Source organism: Lottia gigantea (assembly GCF_000327385.1).
Source record: "Lottia gigantea unplaced genomic scaffold LOTGIsca_10, whole genome shotgun sequence".
NCBI classification, from domain to species: Eukaryota; Metazoa; Mollusca; class Gastropoda; family Lottiidae; genus Lottia; species Lottia gigantea.
Window position 1 is genome coordinate 2,189,310 of NW_008706747.1, and position 26,882 is coordinate 2,216,191.

General features: G+C 37.9%; 1 protein-coding gene across 1 annotated transcript; it reads right to left on the reverse strand.

The window, feature by feature from the left end:
- Positions 1-1,699: 1,699 nt before the first annotated feature.
- On the reverse strand, positions 1,700-26,368 carry LOTGIDRAFT_229978 (hypothetical protein; the record flags this gene model as incomplete). The annotated part of the gene is made up of 23 exons (XM_009046160.1): positions 1,700-1,902; positions 2,361-2,499; positions 2,799-2,919; positions 3,153-3,340; positions 16,493-16,686; positions 16,957-17,166; positions 17,448-17,537; positions 17,931-18,022; positions 18,165-18,310; positions 18,534-18,602; positions 18,684-18,871; positions 19,097-19,226; positions 19,424-19,649; positions 19,914-20,628; positions 20,863-20,904; positions 21,025-21,129; positions 21,433-22,898; positions 23,141-23,254; positions 23,593-23,672; positions 23,870-23,985; positions 24,692-24,924; positions 25,577-25,674; positions 26,243-26,368. 22 exons carry the CDS (start codon positions 26,366-26,368, stop codon positions 2,362-2,364), a joined length of 4,887 nt encoding a protein of 1,628 aa, XP_009044408.1. The 3' UTR covers positions 1,700-1,902; position 2,361.
- Positions 26,369-26,882: the final 514 nt, after the last annotated feature.

The window sequence follows — 26,882 nt, forward strand, 5'->3', positions numbered from 1 at the left end:
TCCCAATCATCAGTTGAAAGTGGCTCCACCTGTATTTGTGTAGCGGACATTACTGACGAAATCTGTTGCAACACAACCTACAAAAAAAACTTCATATTAAAAGGACAGGTGAGCCATTTTTTTTGATCAATCATACTTTAAGTCTCAGAAACTGGAATTTTTTAGCTGAGTTAATCAGTAATAGTGTTCACAGCTCACTGTCGAAATCTTAGACTTCAAATCCATGTGTGTCCTGAATTATCCCTAAATAGTGAGGAAAATTCCTAGGTGGAGACATTTTCGAAGAAATTATGTGATTTTCATACATTTCGAGTACTTCTGAAGACTATTTACATATTTTCAAGACTCAAATCAACCCCTCAAAATGGCACATCTGTTCCCTTAACAAAGTTACCAAAGCTTGGACTTTTTTAAAGAAATGTTATGGAAAAAGGGCTCTCACCTCTTCATCATCCTTAATACCGAGTTTTTGAGCAAAGACTCCATTCAGATGAACCGTTTCCTGCGTGATTAATAAAGGTTGATGTCCACTGAAACTAAAATATCCCAAACATCCATCATCATATTCACATTTATATACTGGAATCTGTAATATACAAATCAATTATTAGAAATAGTCAAACATTTTGTTACAGAAGAAGGGAAGAGGGGCAAAAGTAGCCATGGCTTTCTGTCAGAGCTTACACAGTTTCGTTTCATTATCAATGCATTGAAGCCACTGCAAAAAAAAAAAGGGAAAAAAACAGGGAAAAAAAAGGAAAAAAAAAAAAGAAATTTCGAAATACCTGGTCGCTGGCATCTCGGGTGACTGAAGACGACTGTTTCTGCTCCACCGTCAGAAAACAATGTTTATTTCCACTGTAAACAATCGTCACAACGTGCACTGTCATTTTAATAGGAATAAATTCACAAACAAATAAACAAAATTCAAGTGAACATCAACGCTACTTTCATTTTCGTCTTTATTTACAAAGGGAACTAACTCTTGATCTCGATCTTCCAGGGTGAAAATTATTCAGGGGACGTAACCAAATAAGTTGCTACAGACAAAAGCGAAATTTTTATTTATTGTCCGAATCGAGGCATAAATTGGTACATTTACAACTATTTATCTCTAAATGATAACTTGCGCATTAGCCAGACAAATCTACCCCTACCCGTTCCTCTGACATGATATGGGGATGTGATATCGTCACGTGTCATTCGTTTATCACGTCTGATGAACAGATGTGGGACAGATTTGTCGAGCCATTTAGGCAGGTGCCATCCGTCAGTTTCATAGATTCCATGATATATAACTTGATCCGAAAACAGACACTTCGATTCTCATCCTTGCATACAACAGTTGTCACACTACCAACTCAGTGAAGTCTTATAAGTGCATATTGCCACATAACGTACAATTGCGAATAGAGTGCGCATCTTATCGTGACGCTCCGGTAACAAGTGTTTTGTCTGTGACGCTGAGTCACACATTAAAGTGTTTGTGGATCAATGTTTACAGCAGCTTTTATCACACCCCAACACTAATGTTTCTAATCTATTTACAAAGGAAATGCCTGGCTAATTGAGCCACACTTATCATGCCCCTTCCTCCACCTTATGATTAAGAAAGACATGGCTGTCAGTTCGGTTTCTTTTAACGTTTGTCATATCTAACCAAAGGTAGCCTAGAGCCTAGGCAAAGGAAAATATCGATTAAGAAGAAAATTTTATTGACTAGAAAGAGAATTTATATAGAACTTGAAATTGTAATTGATATAATTTAAACGATATTATTATAAACAGCATGTTATTGCACTTCTCGTCTGGATTTTAACTACTTTCGTTTTTCCCGCGCTTTTTTATGACACGGGGGAGAACTCTTCATACTTATTACTGCTTAGATGCATCAGTTTTCAGCTGAAATATACAACATAAATCGGGTGTACTGAAAAATGTTATTTCCTTTCGTGGATATGTCCTCTGAGGTATATAAAGTCTCTTTCATCTAGCCCTAATTTTGTTATGCACAGCTGCGACATATGCTCGTCGTAGATACTTTATTTTGCGATTCTATAGGTAACGGGAAATACTTGAATTCCAACTTTTGCCATCTTTTCTTGTGGCTCAGAAGTTCGAAACCTGCAGACGTACCACAGAACTATTACAGTTCTGTGAACGAACCGTACTTTCATTTGATCGACCCCCGTCGATAATAATAATCTAAGACCTTATAACGTCAGCACTGTTTTTCAAAAACATGACTGATGATGTTCATATAGTTCTTCTATTTTACTGTATCGATAATCCACCCAAAATACTCTGCAACGTACACCGCATAAAAGGGCCTTCCTCGTCTATTCGCACCTTACGCCTACCTTAAACTGCACAGATATATTGCTGGAAAATTCTAAAATGGACCATATCCATCTCTGTTCGGTGATATTTGGTTGCCCTCTGTAATGTGCCAAGAACTTGGGGCATTGGGGTAAAATGACGAGGGCAGACACAGTTGATCTGAAAATAAATTGAAAAGATATTTAAGCTTTTGGGAATGTATAGCCAAGAATGGCGGAAGTGACGACAGATAGTTTTCAGCTATCCAGATTTATTTTTTTGGTATGAAATAATAACTTATTCAAGGAAATAAGGCTTTCACACGCCGACCATTATCAGAACCTACGGCAACCATCAATGGTTCAACTTAACTACGTAAATGACGGCAAAATCTAACGCTTGAGTCGACTGCTCTACAATCGGTTGTTCTATCTACCAATGTAATGAAACCACCGTAGAAGACTCTTTAAGGTATGTACCCTATAGAAGTTTCTGTACTCGAACGATGGTGAATTTTGTTCCATTTCCTCGGCAACTCTTGTAGGATTTTCTTCTTCGTTACATCTTGGTAAGGTGGAAATTGGTTGACACAAATACTGCCTGAAAGAAAAAAGAAAATGAAATGGAAACGACCAATAGCGACATATAGCGTATATTGGTAAAATCTTTTCGAAATCTTCTTGAATGACCATTCGGCAATTCTCGGCAGTTTCCGTAAAGCTGAATCTGTTGCAGAGTGCGAGCAGAACTTTCACGGTATAGACCGTTTGTATAGTAGCTTCAGCTTCACGGAAACTGCCGAAAGTTGTCGACTGAAATGTCGGTTGACTTACTTGTTGATTGCGCTTGCGTAGAGCATGGTCTCGTCAGAAATGGGGCAGACCTCTCGGGAAGTGAGGTCACAGCGACAGTTGAAGATTCGCCTCTTCATCAGAACGGTTTCGCCGTTGATTCTTCTTCTATAGGTGAAGTCATCAGCACATACTGCTCGTGGTGGACATAGCGAGCTGGATCCTGGCCTCTGAAAAATAAAAATAGCATCATCAGCGGACTCACTTGAAGAGATGTCAAGTTGACTATTTCAAATACTAAAACTGTTATTAGCTATGCGGACTTTCTGAAAGAGTTGACAAAAACAAATACCAAAACTACTAAGTTAGAGATGCCAAGTTAGCGAACCCAAATTCCAAAAGCATTTTCAGTAATGTGAACTCTCTGAAAGTATAGCCAAATTGATAAACCTGAGTGGACTAAACGCAGTGCGCAACAATGGAAATTTTTCCAGACCAGCAGCATTAATCTTCTCTTTTTTTATTTCCATCGGACGAGGGATCTCTAGAACACGGGGCCCAGGTATAATGGTCCACGTTGAGAGTAGAGAGAGAGGGAATACTAACGTATACAATGTCGGGCTCGTCTGACTGGGGAACCAAATCTTCACAGATACCGTATTTGACCAAATATAGGACCAATACGCTGGAGATAACAATGCTCGACAACATCTTTATGCTTTGGTGGTTCTTTTGGTTTCAAAATTTAGACCTGAAAAAGACAGAGCAAATGTGTATCACAAGGGGACGAATGGTGTGATTTCGTCGCACAAAACCAGATCCAAATACGTGATAGACTGTTAAGATGTCGTTACGGTAGGGCCAAACAACAATGGCGTTTCTGGGAATGTGTTGGTAGGGACAGAGTAGGGACCACATAACTTTGATGGGGGTCTAACAGGCAATTCTTTTCCTATGCAATATGCTAAGAAATTTAGGGGGTGTCCATGTGCCCTACACGGTAACCACAAACAGTCGAGGGGTATGGCCTTTCATTTTCCTACAATTACGTAACAATAAGTCCAAATTTTTCCTGATTGCTCACATCTGAGTTCACCCAGTATGGGTAGGGTTATTCCCTTCTGCAATTCAGAAAGCGACACCATGCTGTACGCATAAGGAGAAATTTCTCTCATTACCCATAGTAGAGGTCGTTAAGTAAAACACCCTTCGATCTCTTCCAAACAATGTAAAGGATTGAATAAATCAAAGTCTAAGAATATTCAGACCTGTCAATCAAATAATAATTGAGTTATTGTATTGTATAATTCATCTTGTATTTATTCATACCCCCTGTCTTGTCAAATGTCAGCATGATTAGACGCTTGTTAGTTTCCTGGATTAGCCCGAAACTCTGCAGGGTGTATTTCCCCCAGTGGCGTTTTTATAAAGCATTACTGGGAGGGGCCGAGTTGGGGGCACATAATGGTGGTGGGGGCCAATAGCATCAGGCACTTACACTTAAGAACTCAATCGTTTGAAATTTGAAACTAGAAGGGAGGGGTGGGGTGGAAAACATAGGGCCAGCCAAATTTCAGGAGGGGGGGGAGGGGGATGGCATAAATACTTGCGCCTAAATTTTTCGGTCTAACATATCAAAACAGGCTATTGTCGGTGTCTTTCGGACTACCTTATGAATATGTATGAGTTATGAGGTGATTGATCTAAGCGAGTTAAAACCATGAAATGATGTAGTTCTGTACACAGAATGATATGTTTAACTTAGTTGGGTGTCATTGATACCATATTATTATCTACCTTGCGTGATGCTATTAGTAATCTCTCTAATCGCAACGTGTTATTTGAATACTTTAGCGGATTCCCATCTAATTGAAATGCAGATCTGTTTTCATCGCACTTTCGTATGGAGCCGCAGTGGCTCAGTGAGTTTGATGCTTTCTCGCTAATCTGCCCAAGGTCATCTTCACAGTGTTTTTTGTCGAGGACTCTGATTGTGATTGGCTGTATTCGCTAACGTACAATCCAACCGAATCGCTGCATTTACAAACTTTTGTGATAGAAGAATGGTGACAATAGCAGTATAAAGGTATAAGACGGAGTCTGTTAGCTTGACATTGTGAAGTTGGTCAATGATTCAATCCTGACATAGGTCGACATTATACCTTCGAATTTTTCAGCCATGTTACCCCCTTAAAGATCCGTAAAAGGTTCGAGTAGACTGATGTCGCCGTCCTGGCAAAAGTCCCCTACTGTATTGGGTTACGTAACGAAGCAAAAACTTGATAATGTAAATGGGGCGAACCGAAGTACATTTTGATTAAATTGATGTGATCTAATTTTAAATGCACGTTTCTTAAGTCCGGCTTTATTTTACTTGGTTTGAACTTGATTGAAATTGGTTTAAATATTCCACGTTCGATTGTTGATTAATTTGATTGTTAATTGAATTGTCTTCCTCACCCCAATTATCCCTGACTTCATTAGTGTTCCTCACATTTTAACCCCGGGCCGTGCTGGGAATGGATACTACAGCATTAGGTACTAAACCTAGACCAAGATGTGTAAGCTCCCAAATTTACTTAGAAAACACGAAATCAACCAAAAAACAAAAGAAAACAAGCATTATCTAAGTAGGATAACGATATGAATTGTCGGCCATATGATAATGAGTCGTAAATTCAAGAAAGAATCCCAATGCCATCGCCAGTGCATTCGGAAGTTGGTCGATATGGTTTGCCTATATTACTCTTCTCCAAATTTCAAGGCTATGTGCATATTGCCACTGTAATTGAATAATTTGTAATATTTTAAGGAAAGCTTAAAGATGGGTTCCCTTATTTTCTTTTATGCTAATATTTATATGAATAGAAAGTAGAGGTGTTCTAATAACTTAGAAAAATACCAGTTTGTCTCACATGTCCATAATTAATTCATAATTAGCTAAATTAGATGAGAATTACCAGCAGAATTCCAGTGAGTGACGATCAAGAAAGGTCAAAAAATCTTTTTTTTGTTTATCCAGACTGTACATACATGGAAATTTATGATTGGTTAAATCTCATAATTATATGCAATAAGAACATAATGATATGATTAAGAATACATGATTATTCATTAGAAACACCAATTAATCAAATAGTTTGCTTAATTTGACACTAAAAAAATAAGGAAATCCATCTTTAAGCTGTTACAAAATGTCTGTGATGAAATATGAAACTAGCCGTGCAATATGAACAAAAAAAAATCCTACTTTTTAGTTAAATCTCACTGAAAACTTAAATTGGCTTCAGTAAAAATAAACTATTCTACAAATATAATATTGTCTACCTAATTTTACAAAATACAATTGAAATTTTTTTAAAGTTGTGTTGTTACCCTCGAATAAATTTAAATTTTAACTTTAAACTTAAAACTGATCAAATAAAAGTAAAAATACTCAAAAGGTACGTCACATTAAAAAAAAAAATATTCCAAAAACCTTTGAAAATATAAAAGAAAACTAAAAAAACTTTTAGAAATTATGAAAGATAAAAAATCACAGTACCTTTTAAGAAGTTTCAAAGTCAACCGAATGTCTCAAAGTCAGCCTAAAGACAAATAACTAATTTTCACCGACACTTGCAGGCAGATGGGAGATTCCTGGAGATTCTTGGCGTCTGGAACTGTCCAATACGATCTATGAGAAGGAATTAAAGACTATTTGATTCCTGCTTAATCAATGGGCAACTAAACTCTTCGATTATATTCCTGGAAGTACGTTCGAAACTGTCCTTTGTCTCTGGTACGAAGGTATGACGATTTCTCAGAAATGAAATTGTGATCTGAAGCAGTGGCACTGGAATAGCTCGGTTAGTTGCTGCAATTAGGTGCCGAGGGTTCGAATCCTCTTCAAGGTAAGAACAGTTTTTAACGTCACTGCCAGTGGTTCCGAAAGTCGACTCGATGTCGGTTTCCAACCCCTATCACCTAAAAAAAACAGACTACATGAAGTCGGACATCTCGTCGACCAGAAAAAATGCTCTTGTCGAGTTTTGTCCAAAATGTACGAATCTTTGTATCATATCAGTACGTGACTCTAGAATCCGATTTTTTAAATAATGTTTGGTCGTATAAGACTTGTTTCACTATCGATCCGAAAAATGACTCTAAAACCAGATTTCCTACGACAAGAAAGCAGAAATGGAGTCACCTTACATGATCAGAAAAGTGACTCTAAAATCCGAATGCTCTATAAATATAAATGAATTTAGAACTGTTTCGTCACCAACCCGAACAGATTTTCTACGACACGAAAGCACAACTCGAGTCACTGTATATGCTAAGGATAACGACTCTTTCACCCGACTGTTTCAAACAGTGTTTGGCTCTATGAATATAAATGAATTCAGAACTGTTTCGTCACCAACCACAGTGCTCTGATCTCTAAGTTTTGATAAGGGATCTATCAGGCGATTGGTATTCATGGAAAATCGATTTCGGATTAGACCAAAGTTCGGCAATTTCTTTCAAGCGGATTTTGTGGGAGATTTCAAGGACTTTATCTTAAAATCGCTTCAATTAAGATTATTTGTTTTTTTAGAAAATTGATTCTGCATTCGTTCAGGAAAAGGTGATTTTAGAGAAATGAAATGAAATGGAGTTTTACATTCTACGTTTCTATTCCTAATAGGGTTAATGAAATGAAATGGGGTTTTACATCCTACGTTTCTACTCCTAATAGGGTTAATGGAATGAAATGGAGTTTTACATTCTACGTTTCTACTCCTAATAGGGTTAATGAAATGAAATGGGGTTGTACATCCTACTTTTCTACCCCTAATAGGGTTAATAAAATGAAATGGGGTTGATTAATCAACGGTAACAGAATGACTATATAATCTCCAGTTCAACTCATCATCTAGGATTTAATATTATAATCCAGGCTTAAATTAATCCTGTTACACTATAATCTAGATCATCTTCCAGATGTCAACCTATTACGAACACCGTCTGTAAAAATTAAGCCATACTGTTAACAGTCTTTATGCCGAGGGCTCTGATTGGTTGTATTCGCAAGCGTACTATCCAATCAAATGGATGCATTTCACGATACAAGAAAAGAGTCAAATGATGTCAAGGTAGAACGGTAGAACATTCTATCGCATTTAATCCATTTCATTTCATTTGCCCAAGACATTCAGTTTAAAATTCCATATCATTTCATTAGCTCTAAACAAATGGATGTAAAATTCCGTTTCATTTCATTAGCTCAAGACAGTTGGATTTAAAATTCCGTTTCATTTCATTAACTCAAGACATTCGGGCGTAAAATTCCATTCCATTTCATTTCACTAGCTCAAGACAGTTGGATTTAAAATTCCGTTTCATTTCATTAACTCAAGACATTCGGACGTAAAATTCCATTCCATAAGCTCAAGACATTCGGACGTAAAATTCCATTCCATAAGCTCAAGACATTCGGACGTTAAATTCCATTTCATTTCATTAGCTCAAAACAGTTGGGCGTAAAATTCCATTTCATTTCATTTGCTCAAGACATTCGGGCGTAAAATTCCATTTCATTTCATTAGCTCAAGACATTCGGGCGTAAAGTTCCATTTTATTTCATTAGCTCAAAACAGTTGGATGTAAAATTCCGTTTCATTTGCCAATTAAGGTGAAAACTTCTGGGCGTAAAACTCCATTCCATTTCATGTGACAGTAATAATTAGCTTGAGACCCAGGAACGACCTTGCTCTTGATTTATTAAAAACAGAAACGTTGATCTATCTGAGAGAGGTAAAGACTATAATTTGCTTTCCAATTCCATTAACCTTCGCACTGGATAATAATGACTTCTTAAAATAACTCTTCCATCATTGTAGACTCGATCACACAAAGTCTCTTACTAATATCAGTAATTGAAATGGAGTTTTACGTTCTGCTATCGTTTGTTTCGTAAAGACAAGGAGATTTTATCAAAACGGCTTTCCTAATGATTAACGTATTCAACGGTAAATGAAGACGGATGTCATCAACGCAGTGTGCAATAAGGGAAATTTTTCGTTCTACACTCGTACATTTTCCTCTGTATGAATGCACCAAACTATTAATCAGACAAATCTTAAATGAAGACGGACAATGTCATATTGTGCGCAATGAGGAAAATTGTCCGTTCTACAATGTATTTGCAAGAGAGTGCGTGAAATTGAGTCGAGATGCTATATAAGGACACGGGGGCCTTCTCGAAAAGTTTACAATTTGAATTTATCAATTATGCATACATGATTGTCAGGAAAGCTTGATTTTAAAATTTTTAACAATTTGAAATAGTCAAGGCCTAAAGGCGTATTGTTTTTATGTTTTGTTCTTTTCCAGTCCATCGCCATCTTCACAATGTCAATGTATAACGAACTGCGTCTAATAGCTCATTAGACGCTTTTCTTTTATCACGGAATACAACAATTTCATAGATTGTACGCCGACAATTACAGTCTATCAGAGCCTGTAAAGACTGTAAAAATTATGGCTTATAGTTTATAGACTAAGGTCGAGGGCACTGATTGCCTGTATACTTGCTAGCATTTACACACTTTAAAAAAACAAGAAAAAAGTGTCTAATGATGTCAAGGTATTAGACGCAGTTCGAAATAGCTTGACATGATGTAGATGGTCCATCGCTAAATGCCTGCAAATCAGGTTTTCTCAAGGCGATTTGGAACAAATGTCACAGAATGGTTCTCAAGCCCCCGAGAAAACTATAAAAAGGAAGTAGACTGCCCCTAATCTCACCCAACGGCTGTTCTAATTTTAGTCTGAGTGTGTCTTCAGGGGAGGTCATTCCAATTGCCTGGAAAGTTATTGTCCTGTAGTACTTTTCAGAAAGAGAATTCTACGCTTTACATATAAAGATGTTTCAATAATCTAATATAATGAATTATGCAGATCAATGTCGATTTTCTGCATCGTAGAGGAATACAAAGAAGCATTAAGAATGGTAGGAATAGAGCTCTAAGAATGGTAGGAATAGAGCTCTAAGAATGGTAGGAATATAGTTCTAAGAATGGTAGGAATAGAGCTCTAAGAATGGTAGGAATATAGCTCTTAGAATAGTAGGAATAGAGCTCTAAGAATGGTAGGAATATAGCTTAAGAATGGTAGGAATAGAGCTCTAATAATGGTAGGAATAGAGCTCTAAGAATGGTAGAAATATAGCTCTAATAATGGTAGGTATAGAGTTCTAAGAATGGTAAGAATAGAGCTCCGAGAAAAGCCGGAGTAGAGCTCTAAGAATGGTAGGAATAGAGCTCTAAGAATGGTAGGAATAGAGCTCTAAATATGGTAGGAATATAGCTCTTAGAATAGTAGGAATAAAGCTCTTAGAATAGTAGGAATAGAGCTCTAAGAATGGTAGGAATAGAGCTCTAAAAATGGTAGGAAAAGAGTTCCAAGAATGGTAAGAATAGAGTTCCAAGAATAGCCAGAGTAGAGCTCTAAGAATGGTAGGGAAAAGAGCTCTAAGAATGGTAGGAATAGAGCACTAGGAATGGTAGGAATATAGCTCTAAGAATGGTAGGAATAGATCTCTAAGAAATGTAGGAATAGAGTTCCAAGAATGGTTGGTATAGAGTTCTAAGAATGGTAGGAATGGAGCTCTAAGAATGGTAGGAATAGAGCTCTAAGAATTGTAGGAATAGATCTCTAAGAAATGTAGGAATATAGTTCCAAGAATGGTAGGTATAGAGCTCTAAGAATGGTAGGAATAGGGCTCTAAGAATGGTAGGAATGGAGCTCTAAGAAATGTAGGAATAGAGTTCCAAGAATGGTAGGGATAGAGCTCTAAGAATGGTAGGTATATAGCTCTAAGAATGGTAGGAATAGAGCTCTAAGAATGGTAGGAATAGGGCTCTAAGAATGGTAGGAATAGGGCTCTAACAGTGGTAGGAATAGGGCTCTAAGAATGGTAGGAATAGAGCTCTAAGAATGGTAGGAATAGAGCTCTAAGAATGGTAGGAATAGAGCTCTAAGAATGGTAGATATAAAACTTAGGACAGATGCACTGATGAACGTAATGAATTCGACCAGTGGACAATTTGGACTAAAAGTTACAAAAATATCAATTCCTTACCTTTATTGTATTCAAATTAGCCGAAAAAAATAAATTCCAAGATTATGATTGTAAATGATATCCACGCCAAAATCCAATAAGTAAGGAATCACTAATATAATTCTATATGTTATGCGAATTGTTTATATTTTCTGGAACGAAACATTTACATTATCGGCCAATTAACTATCTACATTGCGTAGGTTCGTAGAGCCATTGTCGAGACGCGAACACTATCAATGGTCTTAGAGACTGAGGTAGGGGATGGGTTCCTTTAATAAGTAACTGTTTGTGATTTCCGAAAGATTGCGTTCTTATTTTGAAGTGCAATGAGGGCGTCCTACCATTCTTAGAGCTCTATTCCTACCATTCTTAGAGCTCTATTCCTACTATTCTAAGAGCTCTATTCCTACCATTCTTAGAACTCTATACCTACCATTATTAGAGCTATATTCCTACCATTCTTAGAGCTATATTCCTACCATTCTTAGAGCTCCATTCGTACCATTCTTAGAGCTATATTGCTACCCTTCTTAGAGCTATATTCCTACCATTCTTAGTGCTATATTTCTACCATTCCCAGTGCTCTATTCCTACCATTCTTAGAGCTATATTCCTACCATTCTTAGAGCTTTATTCCTACCCTTCTTAGAGCTCTATTCCTACCATTCTTAGAGCTCCATTCCTACCATTCTTAGAGCTCCATTCCTACCATTCTTAGAGCCCTATTCCTACCATTCTTAGAGCCCTATTCCTACTATTCTTAGAGCTCTATTCCTACCATTCTTAGAACTCTATTCCTACCATTCTTAGAGCTCTATTCCTACCATTCTTAGAGCTCTATTCCTACTATTCTAAGAGCTATATTCCTACCATTCTTAGAGCTCTATTCCTACCATTCTTAGAGCCCTATTCCTACTATTCTTAGAGCTCTATTCCTACCATTCTTATAGCCCTATTCCTACCATTCTTAGAGCTCTATTCCTCCCATTCTTAGTGCTATATTTCTACCATTCCCAGTGCCCTATTACTACCATTCTTAGAGCTCCATTCCTACCATTCTAAGAACTATATTCCTACCATTCTTAGAACTCTATACCTACCATTCTTAGAGCTCTATTCCTACCATTCTTAGAGCTCCATTCTTACCATTCTTAGAGCTCTATTCCTACCATTCTTAGAGCTATATTCCTACCATTCTAAGATCTATATTCCTACCATTCTTAGAACTCTATACTTACCATTCTTAGAGCTCTATTCCTACCATTCTTAGAGCTCCATTCCTACCATTATTAGAGCTATATTCCTACCATTCTTAGAGCTCTATTCCTACCATTCTTAGAGTTCCATTCCTACCATTCTTAGAGCTCCATTACTACCATTCATTGAGCTATATTCCCACCATTCTTAGAGCTCTATTTCTACCATTCTTAGTGCTATATACCTACCATTCTTAGTGCTATATTCCTATCATTCTTAGAGCTCTAGTCGTTCCAGTATTAGAACTCTATCACTATTATTCTTAGAGCTATATTCCCTACCATTCTTAGAGCTATATTCCTACCATTCTTAGTGCTATATTCCTACCATTCTTAGAGCTATATTCCTACCATTCTTAGTGCTATATACCTACCATTCTTAGAGCTCTATTCCTACCATTCTTAGAGCTTCATTCCTACCATTCTTAGAGCTCTATTCCTACCATTCTTAGAACTCTATTCCCTACCATTCGTTGAACTCTGGAGATACATTATCAAAGCAAGTACATGTACACTACGACTATATACACCAATAACTTTATTCAAATTGCATGAACTAAAATTATCATCAACGGGTCTAATTAGCTCCAATTAAATGAAATGTTCTGATAATTTAGCCTAATTTTTCTTAGATAAACAGTATATTGAGTTTCCTATCTGTGTTGATAAACAAATCTATAACTTACCACCCTGTTTTACTCTATTGTACAGACCCCGCCTTGTGCCAAACACAGTTCACAATCTGCTAGCTGGTTGCATGGAGTCGCTGAACACATCATTTCTCGTATGAGTTGGGGTGTCATTTTTTGTTGAAATTCCAAATCTGCTGGCTAGTTAGACACCATATTTTGAATGCAGTGTGCCGTCTGGATCGTTCATTGCAAAGATGAAGTGCCATATCAGCATTAACGCTGCAGTATTTGTTCAAAATGTCGGTCGTTTGCAAAGAATTTCACGGCACAGATGAGATCGTAGCCAAATTCCGTTTTATTTTCACAGACGTTTCACAAAAGTTCTGCGGAATTTCACCTGTATTGTAACGAATGTAGGCCGGAAGAAAGAGGGCATTAATGCACGTCCGGGGACGAGTCCATTATATTCCAGGGGTTTAATCAATCTTGGATAATCAAGAGATCATAGAAGGATAAATATGTAGTTAATGCATTGCAGTATTACAACACCCCAATCCCCAGCATACTTGGACAACCCCAACACCACACTGCGTCTAGTCCACCACTGCCATTAGGTGCATGACATTTGAGTGACTAAACTGCCAATAAAAGTGTGAGAAAATAACGTTTTTTGACCCCAGTGTCAATATTCAATATTTAAACGAAGGTCAGTAATATACACCAATTTAAACTTTAGTAGCTGAACTTTGCAGCCAAATCCACCCTCTCCTCCTCCTTAAACAACCCCCAGACCACGGTATTTCAGTCACTAATCTACCAAAGCAAGTGTGAGAAAATAACAGTTTTTGACCCCCGTGTCAATAGTTTCAGATGCAGGTCAGTAATATGATACATTTTTAATTGAAACAATGCGGTCAATGGTGTATTCACTCTACTGCACTACATGAAATAATTTCAACTTTAAAGACTGATAACCGATAAATTTTTGTTGTTTCGTGCATGTTATTCATTTGCTGCCGAAAAAATCTTTTTTTTGAAAGGAGTCCCTATTCATACTCACGGCACATAACCGCTCAACAGACGACAACTTGCTACCGACTGAGATATGCCACTGCTGCTGGTGTAAACGCATACGGTCTCCCGTGAAAACTCTACGGAAAGTGCCGAGGATTATAGTGCAAAAGCTCCGTAGTCCGAAAATATCTATCAGAGGCTGCCTACAATCTTATCAGATCAGCCTCACACGATTGGCATGCACTGGCACATACCGCAGTTCACATTTGAACTGCACTCTACCCCACCCCTACAACCTGGTCCTTGGTCAAACCACCATACATAGATAGTATCCCTGTCCACTGTTTTCATATTTTACAATTTATTGAATCACATATACACAAAAAATTACATTCAAAATGAAAAACAAAAAAATGTACAATGAATCATTCATAGATACACTAAAGAAATGAAATGAAACGAGTTTAAGATCCTTTTTTTCTGCACTTGTGTTTGCTTATGAGGATGGGCAACTCACTACAGTGTGCAATGAGGGAAGAATTTGCTAGGACAGAGGCAATAGCAGTTCTCCAACTGCTAAGGGATCTTTAACGTGCACAGCCTGTAGCACATTTAACTAATACAACGCTAGAAATTTCAACTCGCTCAAGTATTGTATATTTGCGAGTATAATGCGCATCTCTTCTTACCAATTGAGAAATTCTTCACTGTAATAGGTAGTAGCACTAAAGAAAACATATGACAGACAATGACAATGAAAGGCATGTATTCTTTTGAAACACTCAGGGATGTATATATAGACAGCTGCTCCTGCTTCTGCAGATTTTGCACCATTTAATCTTCAGTTTTAGGTCTAGATGGCTGCAGGTGCTGCATGAATTACTAGGGAATTCAGGATTGTTACCAGTTTAAAAGTAAAATGCTGAACCAAAGAACCTTATCAATGATTGTTCTTAATACAAGCTTTCCCAAGATCTAGCTAGACGCTTCTATAGTTCAGGATGGTCCATTAGTTCCCAGTTAAAAAATCATAGATGAACCAGAGAATACCAAAAGATCTAAGCAGATGTTTTTATCAGATGTTCCCAGTGCTATATAAGATGAACCAAAGAACCCAACCAATGATTGTCCACAGCACAAGCTTGACAAAGATCTAGCAACACGCTCCAAAAGTTAAAGATTTCCAGTTCCTTAATGATATATGAACAAAAGCAAGGAGATTTAACCAGAACTTAACCAGAGTTATGGATTGTTCATATTATGTTCCATGTTAAAACAAGCTTTCCCAAGATCCAGTTAGAAGCTTCAGGATGGTCCATTTGTTCCCTATTCAATAACAATTGAAGAACCAGAGAAACCAACAAAAGATCTAGATCTAGGATTGTTCATGTGTTCCCAGTTCTATAATAAGAATTAAAGACTTCAACCAATGATTGTTCTCAGCACAAGCTTTCCTAAGATCCAGTGAGAAACTTCACCAGTTCAGGATGGTCCATTCGTTCCCTATTCAATATTAATTGATGAGCCAAAGAAACCAACACAAAGATCTAAATCTAGCATTGTCCATGTGTTTCCAGCTCTATAATAAGAATCAAAGTTCACAACCAATGATTGTTCTTAGCATAAGCTTCACAAAGTGCAAGATTGCCAATTGGGTAACAGTTCAATAATGGTATACGAACCAAAGCACCGAACAAAGATCTAACCAGAAGCTTCAACTAGTTCTTCAGGATTGTTCATACTTTCCCTGTACAATTATAAAATAAGAAACAATGAACCCAACCAATGATTGCTCATAAGCTTCACAAAGATCTAGCCAGAAACCAGTAGTTTCTACTAGTTTCAGTATTGTCTATATGTTATTAGAATTGTGCTAAGAACCAGCTTCCCAAAGATTTAACCTGAAGCTTCTACTGGTTCTGGATTGTCCATTTGTTCTCTATGCTGCTTAAAATACTGGATACTGAGTTTCTGTAGTTGAGGATCCCCATGGGAAGAAAAATCTGTTGTCAGATCAAAAGTCTGCAAAGAAAAAAAGTGGTATAAGTCTGATAACTCGCCTCTTATCATGTTGGATTTGTGACATCACTACTCCCTCTTCCAAAAATGAAATGGGATTTCGTTCAAACTCTTGGTATGTATAAGAGGATGAAAGCCAACACCAGGCAGACTCTTGGAAGCACTGGCTGTGGCATCATATCTAGAGGAGGATTAGCTGACACCTGGAGATTCAAACGATTGAGATAATCAAAATTGCTAATGACTGAGCTAATCCACAGCCCTTGAAGACGACTAATCTAGGATGACTGAGCTGTTTTCCTATCCTAGCAGACAATCCAATTCGCAATGACTGAAGAGCCATTCATGTAGGATAACAAAAAAGATTATTACCTTATCTACTTTGCACAGCTGTCTTCGCATCTCCAAATCTTTACGAGCACACAACGCTCTACGGAACCGTCCAACACTTTTAAAAAGATTAGTTCGTTCTTTAAACCTTGATAAAGCTGCACAGTGGAATGAAGCCACATCATGCTCAAATTTGAATTTTGGTTTCTCTGCTTCTTTACCTTCTTCTGTAGCTTCTGAAAGTGCGCAAGGATTTGCAAGGAGACACATCTGTCAATGCTGATGAAGAGGGGCAGTGTACAATGAGGGTAATGATAGGATATGAATCTCTCTACTTTCAACTGTCAATGAATCTTTAACATGCACAATCTGTTATACACCTCTTGCTGTTGAATGAGGTACATGTATATCCTAAATATAAAACGAAACCCATGACCTTAAGCAAATCTAAATCTATGGGCATCAATAATGGGCAGTAACAAAATCCTTGGGCTTAAGTCTCTTACCACCATTTACAGTAGCTTCCTCTTCTTGTCCCTTCTGAATCGTCTCTTGTACCTTCTGATACAATTCTTCTCCAGCAAACTCTCTAGACACCCCTAGACGTTTCAGCACATTGTGCGGTTTGAAACGATTCAAAGCTGAACCGGTTGACGGTTTTGGTTTGGTGTCAGTTTGTAAGCTTGACCAGTCAATATCAAGAACATCCACAATGCCTGAAAAACAAATTTGCTTATGAAGAAGGCAACTATCCTGATACAAAGAACTCATTGAATGGGAGATGGCAAACCAGGTTGAAAAATCTGACCAATGAGGCAATGCATCATTTCAGTTAACCCGGCTGTAAATAGGTATAGAGAATCCAGGAAAGATCTATGCCAAGTGTGTTTGCCAAGGACCAGCTGGTAGAAAGGATCCTAGTGAACCTAAGTTTTCATCCTTATAAAATATAGTTAAGATGTCACCTTAAGATAGATTGAAAGCCAAAAGAACTCACTTTGTTTTTCCTTCTTCTTATTCTCACCATCCTCATCCAGAAAACTTCCTTCATCAGATGAGATAGAATCATAATCTAGAGCTTCATCATCTATGAATAATAATAACATAAAACTTGAATAAAACAGAAATGAAAAGAAAAAACTTATGGTAGCTGAAATTGAGCTTTTTAACGTTCAGCAGGAAGCATTTTTCAAAAATGTTCTTGGAAGAAACCTCTCAGACACTCAACGGGAGACAGAAGTTTATGACGTTTCCAGAGAGCTGCAGCTTTTAAAATCTCAATCTCAACAGATGGCCTCCCACAAGATCACCCTGTCCCCTCCTCGCACCCTTGGTATTGGAAAGCTGAGCCCGCCACTGCTGTTGCGTAATGTTGACCAGAGTGGTTGGTACAAAAACTTGGTGTTCAAAGGTTCAGTACCCTTAAGATGATGTTGGAAATTCTTATTGAAAGATCTGTTACAACACATGGTAAGCTTACCTATTCCATCCAAATCTTTCTTAGTGAGATCATCAGAAACGGTTGATTCTGGTTTGTTTAGAGCACCAGATTCTAACGAGTCTACTCTTGGTCTGTAATATATAACACAACAACGTGAGTTGAGCTGTTCAGAAGGTTAATAGGAAGCATACAGCATTTCTTTTTGAAAATTAAAAATTATCTTTAGGGTCCAAACTAGAACACTAGAACCATTGAAGTGAAATTTTTACTGACCTTTCTTGTGGTTCTGGGTCAGGTCCCTTTTCTCCACCTCGTTCCGATTTCTTATCGTCATGACGACTTGTTTTGCTGCCACGACTACTTCTACTCAGACTGCGTCTTCTTCTTTCCTCTTCTTTGATACTTCGGATGGCTGGTTCCTGGAAAACAAGATGGTAATCCTATGACTATTGTCAAGAAAGTGGAAAATGTCCTGTGTATCAAAGACCTTTAAGCAATCCATAAAATGTGGTTTATCACAAGCTACCAAATGTTTGGTTCCATCCAACCACTCTTTTAAGATATTCACAAGGCTTGAGTATGTTTTTTTTGTTGACTTTTGTGTTTTCTCAGATCTCACCTCTCCTTCTAGAAAACACCTACCTGGATCAGGATCTCATCTGCATCATCATCAGACCGGTCACTGAAGACCACTTTGGACTGGTCCCAAGACTATATTACAGACCTTAAACCTCAAGAATCCCCCTTCCCATCTCTAAATCCAAAAACAACACCCAAGATCATCCAACTCACCTGGATTAGGATCTCATCTGCATCATCATCAGACCAGTCACTGAAGACCTCCTTGGACTGGTCCAGAGACTCTGGAGGCTGGTCTGGTGGACTATCTGCAGCAAAGGATCTGTCAGATTTATGGTCTGGTGAAAACTGACCCTCAAAATCAGGAACTCCAAGATTATCTTCTGGCAGTTGAGGGGTGTCTGAAACCACGAATAAAATCATTTATAAAGGGCAGGTGACAGTCACATGGGCCACCTTATGGACCACAAACATATTTTCAGACCAGCTGTCCTGATGAGGATTGTTATCCAAAACATTTGCATGCTTGCTGGAACACTAAGTTTCTTTCTTTTTTGACTGTTTTAATGGGTAATCTATTAGTCAAGATACAAAAACCTTTCAAAATATAGAAATAGCAAACTCACCATCTTCTGAGGTCTTCTGCCTTTTTACATCATCAACACCGGCTTCTTTTTCATTGGACAATGATCTGGAGCGTTTGGGCAGAGGTTTCTCAGATTGGTTATCTCCCTTTTCTGATTTTGCTTCTTCAGGCTGCAATGGAAATAAATTGATTTTCAGTAAGATGTCTGTGGTTCAGACTTAAAATAAAGAGTCAAAAGCTTTTGATATGGGGTCTTATACAGCTACGCATTTCTGAAATTGAAGGAACCAAAAGCATTGGACATATAAAATGTATGATACAAATGGAAGCCATACAAAGACAAATCTCCTTTTATTGCCAGACTTACCCTATCTGGAACATCTCTTCGTCTGCCATGGCTGCCACTCCTACTTCTCCGGTCTTCCTTCTTTAGCTCCTCCCCTCGAGTCCTGATCCTTGAGCGGCTGGACAGACTCCTGGCTCCAGCACTTCCTACACTTCTCTGAGATCTGGCTGGAGAGTTATCTCTTGGTTTTTTATGAGCTGGGGAACTCCCAGTGGACTTCTTGTCTTCTTCGTCATTATGACGCTTTCTGAAGAAAATATCATTTCTAGACAAATTGTACACAAATCGGATGTCAGTTTTTAATTCTGAAAAGGATTACTGTAGCTGAAGATATTGAACCATTTAACTTTATGGTAATATTCTTTGACCACATTATGGCTTTAAGCATAGATTGATTTGAACTCATGCGTGTTAGTTAACTTATGATAACCATTGCAGTGTACAAAGTGGGAAATCTTACCAGAACGACCTTTTTTTAGAACTTTTCGAAGAAAAAAATTTCAACACTAACCTTGACAAGCTGCCTTCACCATCTTTAGACTTGTCATCTCGGTCTTTCCCATCCTCATCTCTGGGGCGTCCTCTTTCACTAGCTCTGGACTCTCGTTCAATATGGCTGCCTCTATCTTCAGAATGTCTGGAGGTAGCTCTACGTTCACTTTTAGGACTACCATCATCTCTTAGACGTCCACCTTCGGCAGGACGATCACCAGACCTGGATGCTCGATCACCAGTAGCATCATCAGGAGCAAGTCGTCCAGGATCTCGTCGTGAATCCATACTTCTTTCGGATCTAGTATCATCGCGGTCCTCTCTTCTCCTTCCGAGTTCATCTCTTGGAGGTCCACGTCTGTCATCATCACGTCCTCGAAAATCTTCTCTACCTCTGTCACGAGAACCATCTCTGTCCATACGAGGACCTTCTTCTCGATCTCTCATTTCGCGACCTCTGTCAAAACTTGGATCTCTGGTCCTGTCCTCAGGACGTCGTCTAAATGGCGAGATGTCTCTACGATCGAGTCTTTCATCTCTAAAATCTGGACGTCTGTCATCTCGAGGTGGCCAAGGTTCTCGTGGTCTGCCCTCATCTCTAAGCATTCTGTCATCGAATCGTCGGTCGAACTCGCGAGGAGGGATATCGAGGCGTTCATCATGTCTTGCCTCCCATTCATCCCATTCTCTCCTGCCACCTCTGCCAATGGGTTCTCTTTCTGCTGCATAACGACCTACAAAACAGAAGTTCAGATTGAACATGAATATACAAAGCATGGATTAAAATTAATAATAAACTCTTTTTTATTTACAAGGATAAGATTTACATGAATGTGCTTTGTTAACTTTATGGGCTAACGAAGACAGGTAATGATACGTATATTTCTATGAGACCAATTCAAATTCAAAAGTGTTTTACTATTCAAAACCCCAATGGATATGATAGCCCTCAGAAAGAGTGTTCTTACCTCGTACATAGGTTGGTGGAGGAACATAGCGACTTCTTGGTGCTGAAAAGAGGAAATCCATTGATTAATGTCTGAAGTCTTGAACTAAAACTTAAATCATTTGGATCAACAAATAAAGGCATGATCTTGATCTGGTTTTTTTAAATAGTAACAGATACTAACCCTCCAGGCCACGACCTCTTCCTCTCCATCCTCTGCCTCGTCCTCTATCCCAGGCGGGATCTCGATATGCTGGTCTTTCATAGGGTGGAGGTGATCTTCTGGGGTCTGAAAAGACGTTAATGATTCTATAGCTGCTTCAACTGAAGGTACAGATTTTGTAGTGTTTGCTGTCAAAATTTGAGAAGACTTATTCTTACTTAGAGTTGATTTAAAATCCTTAGCAATAAATAGATGAGACCGTGTTTCACTTTATCTAAATAACTCTGTATGAGGCTGAGTATTGAGTGCTACTTTTCTGCATCAGAGTGGGTAATGGTGCCGATCCTTTACCACTAGAAGAGGATGCTAAAGATACATACAACCAGCAAAACCAGAACCAGGGGTACTAGATAACAATTAGTTACTTACCATCTCTCAAGGGAGGTCTTTCAGGTGGGAATCTATCCAAATGATCTCTTTCTCTGTCAAATCCAGGATCCAGTCTTCTGTCTCTGGGAACATAGACATCTCTTTCAAGTCTTCTGTCTGGGTCAAATCTATCCGGGAAGGTTTCGTACCTGCCTCGTTCTACAGGGCTTGGTCGGAACTCTTGAGGACGCCCAGGCCTGTCCCGTCTCAAATCTGGAGACAATGATCTTCTGGGAATTGGTGGAGATCTTCTGTGATCAAACTCAGGTCGTCTGAGCTCATCTCGTGGATCTCTCAAATCACCTCTGTCGAATTCATCCCTCTCTGGTCTACGAGGGTCCAGATTTCGTTCTCTGCGAATCTCATCTCGGTCTGGTCTTCTAGGGTCATCTCTATTGTCTCCCCTTTCTCTTCTCATGTCCTCTCTCATTTCCCGTCTGGGTTCATCACGTCCATCCATCCTCCGAGGATCATCGCGGACCTCTCGGCGCATCTCTTCACGTCCTTCTCTGCTCATATCCCTCCTTCTGTCTTCTCGTTCATCAGGTCTTCGCATCTCATCCCTTGGATCAGGTCGTCTTGAATCGTCACGAACATCTTGACGCCGCCCTTCTTCTCTGGGGTCAGGACGTCTACCCTCTTCTCTACCCCTACGTTCCTCTGGGGATCTTTCTGGTCTTTTCTTCATCATCTCATCTCTGTCCCTCCTACGCCTCTCGTCTGGCGACTGGTGTCTACCTCTTCCACGATTACGTCCAGGTGAAGATGAATGAGATCGCAAAGAATCAGGAGAACCTCTTTCAAATCTTCTGGGAGGTTCTTCATCTCTTCTGCGTTTATCTGGGCTGGGTTCTCTTCTAGAGGGTCTTGGAGGAGGGGAACCTCTTTTCAGAGGTGGTGGTGACTCAGAGCTCTTCTTTCGACCCTTCTTTCCCTTCTTCAATGAATCCTTTTCTCGTTCCTTACTCTTATTGGATGGGCGTTTCTTTCTTTTGACGTCAGGGCTGGTTGAGCTGGAACTCGAAGAGTCCGAGCTGGAGGATGAGTCATACTTTTTCTTGCTTCCCTTGCCTCTCCTGCCTTTACTGATTGATCTGCTCTTTCTTTTTGGAGAAAGGGACCTGCGATCAAATGACACAGGAAGTTCAGCCTTCTTTTTCTTAGCTTTACCCTTATCCTTTCCTTTAGGAGATACAGTCTTCTTTTTAACTGGCGATGGAGACGAGGATGACCTTGATCTATGACCTGGTGACCTTGACTTGTGTTTCTTCAGCGGCGATGTCGCATCTGAGAATCTGCTTACACGGACTTTGTCACCCTTTTTGTCAGCTCGTGGGGAATGTTTCTTCTTTTTCATAATGGTTTCTGCCTCAGCAGCCTTCTCCGCCATTATTTTCATAGCTAGCTTGCTGGCTTTCTTTAACTTGGCTCGTGGGCTGTCTTCATCATCACTCCCTCCAATTGATCTGGAAAAAAGTGTCAAAATAAATTTTTTTTTACAAAAATATAACAACCAAATCTGCTTTACCCTGTAGTTGTTACATTTGAATCTTTATAAGATGTTATTTGCATGGTGACGTCGAATGAATGGTGATCATGGGTTCTATTCTCGGTAGAAAAAACAACAAAAAAACAACTGCCTTGTAATTTCACTCAGTAATATCAATCAGTGCAGGAAGGTTTTGGACTTCAAAACAAAAGAGCTTACTTCTTTTTTGCCTCCTTCTTCGCCCCTCTCTGAGGACTAGGAGGTCGTTGTTTGACGGCAGCCAGGACCATGGGTGATGGCTTTAACTTATTCTTCTTGTCCAATTTCATTTTACTGAAAAAGGCAAGATACTATATAACCAAAAATCTTGCCCACAGCATGGCAAAATCAGGAGCAATAGTTGTATATTGGTTGACTCTTCAAACGAGAAGTACCATTAGGTCTTCAGAAAAAATTTACGCATGGTCTGCTTCATACACAACACCTGTGGCTACTAATATAGTACATTATGATATATTATGGTTTGTCATATTGTGGTCTTTAAATATCAAGTTTGTATTCAGAATTATCTCCCTTGACAGAGATGTGGAGAGCCTAAAAAAGATGGTGATTAGAAGTTATGCTTGAAAACTAAGCTCCCAACAATCAGTAAACCTATAACCAATACTTACAAAGGAGATACTTTAGAAACCTTCTTTGTTACTTTAGGCCTTTCAGGACTTGAGTCTGAATCAGAATGATTTTTACCAATCTGAAAAAAAATTTAGATTACCAAAGTAGAAATTATTATTATTAAAGTGATTGAAATCTTAAAACTAAGCACATAAGCTTTATCAAACAAGTTAGCATCATTTTAAAATCGTGGTACACAATTTGTGCATTTCTGCATTTTGATATCTTTTGTTAGATTTTGGATTTGGGTTTGGCGTTTGGACTGAAATAACTCACCCTTTTCTGTATTTTAATATTATCCTGTTCCTCCTCTGAACCAGCTAGTTGACTCAGCTCTCTTTGTAACTGTTGTCTTTTTTTTTCTAGTTCTAGTTCCTTCTTATAATCCAACTCTACAATATACAGAGACAAGACTAATTACAATTTACAATATACAGAGACAAGACTAATTACAATTTTACAATATACAGAGACAAGACTAATTACAATTTACAATTTACAATATACAGAGACAAGACTAATTACAATTAACAATATACAGAGACAAGACTAATTACAACTCTACAATATACAGAGACAAGACTAATTACAATTTACAATATACAGAGACAAGATTAAATACAATTTAACAATATACAGAGACAAGACTAATTACAACTCTACAATATACAGAGACAAGACTAATTACAACTCTACAATATACAGAGACAAGACTAATTACAATTTACAATATACAGAGACAAGACTAATTACAATTTAACAATATACAGAGACAAGACTAATTACAATTTACAATATACAGAGACAAGACTAATTACAATTTTACAATATGCAGAGACAAGATTTAAAGGCAAAAGAATCGCCCCTTAATTTTACAAAATGATCTATTGCCACCATACATTATACAGTAAATTCATATTGTAAAAACCATGTTTGTTTAGATTGTTTTGTTAGATTCTGAAATAAAATATCAAAATAAAGAGAAAGCATTTAGCTTTTAAATCATAGTTGAATTTATGTTATATAATGATGTTCTAAAATGACTCTCTTTTCTAGCCTCACCCCTAAGCTTTGCCCCTTATCACCCCAATAACTTACTGTCAAGATTCCAGCTCCCAGAATCTTCGCTATCTTCTTCTGCCTCAAACTGTTTTGCTTTTCGTACCACTACAGCTGATTTCATCTTCTCTGTACGATTGGTTGTCCTCTCTGGCCGACGACTCTGACTCTCGCTCCGTGAACGACTCTGAGAATGACTACGACTCCGACTGCTGCTTCTACTACGTGACCTTGAACTTCTACCACGTCTTCTATTGTCTGGACTTTGGCTTCTGAAATCGAATTTCAAAATGTCACCACTATGTTAAAAAAAACTGAATTTTGGTTCCATTATAAATAGTACTGTGGTAGATGTTGCCAGCAAGACAAGTATGTTCTTTTTAATTCTTAAATCTTTGGTAATTTCTTATAAGTTTTACTATTTCAAAATTGCAAACTTTATCAAAATAGCACACTTTTTGCCAATTAACAAGACATTTTTTATGACAATATGTTGGTTACTTTCATATTGAAATTAAATACAGACATATAAACCAAATGAATGCACTAATAGCTCTAGGGAGATAATTTTGCTCTATGAATGTTTTGGCAAAATCAAAAAAAACAACTCTTTTCTTTCTTGAAAAAATAGAACAACATAATCAGATGAATGATAAATGTAACTGTTAAAAGTTCTACTGGTTTTGTGATTGTAGTTTTGTTGTTTTTAGTTTCTTTTGTATTATATTATGTTGTGTTCCTTTGAAAGGCAAAACTGTAAAAAGGCAAGGCCTAACTTTCACCCTAATAAAGATTTTATAATTATTATTATTATCATCAAATTGAAAGGACTTCAAACTGATTCAGTTGTACTATGTAGTGTCATTTATAACAGTGTCAAACACACGTGGAAGCATTTCTGGACTGTGATAGAATCTTGCTCACCTTCTAGATTTAGCTAGTGATTGAGGATGACTAAATTTACACTTGGTACCAAAAAAACATGTACTGTTAGCTTGCCAGTTACGACAAACTATAGGCCTCTGAAATAACAATGTAACAAATCATAAGATTAAGGGCTACAAGAGCAATGATACATTCCTTTCTTGCGGTAGAACTTCATCTACGCTATATTTTGCACCTGTCCTTAGATTTATGTCTCTTTTACAACCTACAGATGACTCGTATACAAACTATCTAAAACAAATTTTGAAGTAAAGACACTTCCCTTCAAGAAATTTGAAATGAAAATGTCCTAAATTTTGGCCGAAAATTTTCAGTCTGTAAAATCAAATTTAAAATTGATATTTTAAGCTTAGTTGACAATGCCCTGATTACTTAAATGCCAAAGCAGTAGCAAAGCCAATCTTATGCAGTCTAGAGACACAGGAGTCGGGAGTAGACTAGAAAAACCCATCAACGTACATATTTAGAAATTAGAATAGATCAGCTTTTTATGGAAATAAGGAATCGTTATTTTGGCTTTCACGTCCCATAAAAGATGCTTTGCTTTTGATTAGACTTTCATTTTTGCAAAGCAGATTAAAATTTGCATATCCCTTGCCTTTGTTTCAATCATTAATCTTCGCAATATTCAAAATCAAAACAAACCTCATTTGATTCTGCATATTTTCTGGGTCGAGCCCCAGGTCCAAGTCTTTCAAAAACACTGGGTTTGTGCTGGTCGTCGTCTGAATTTTCGTGTTCTACAGTTACTCTTCGTTTAGGTTTACTCATTACTATCAAACATAAACAACATTAAGTATGAATCCAAACGATGCTTTCTACGGCATCATTTGTTTCATGCTTTAAAAGCCGGCCATTTTCCTCCGTATGAAGGGAGGTAACTCTATTTAAGGTTGGTTGCGCATAAACTCAGGTTTTGGACTCCTACAAAGGTTGCGCGTGCAAGCTTTTGAAGGTCACGTATTATTATTCTGTCCTAACCTGAACTTTAGAATGAAAATAAATTTCTCTTGAATTAAGTCTTGTTTTTACTCAAGTTGAAGAATCCCATTAAGAACAATGATAGACAGGTCTTAACTTTTCTGCAGCATTTATTGAATTAGGCCATGCAGTGTGCAATGAGGAACAAATTTGCCAGCAGAGTCTAATTACTGTTTTTCACATAATTTATCCTGTCCAACTAGCAGATTTCTCATGGCATTATAGCAATTATTGAGTCAAAAAGTAGCTAGCTATGTTATGAAACTGGAGCATACTAAGCTATCCAACTAGATACCAGTTAGTA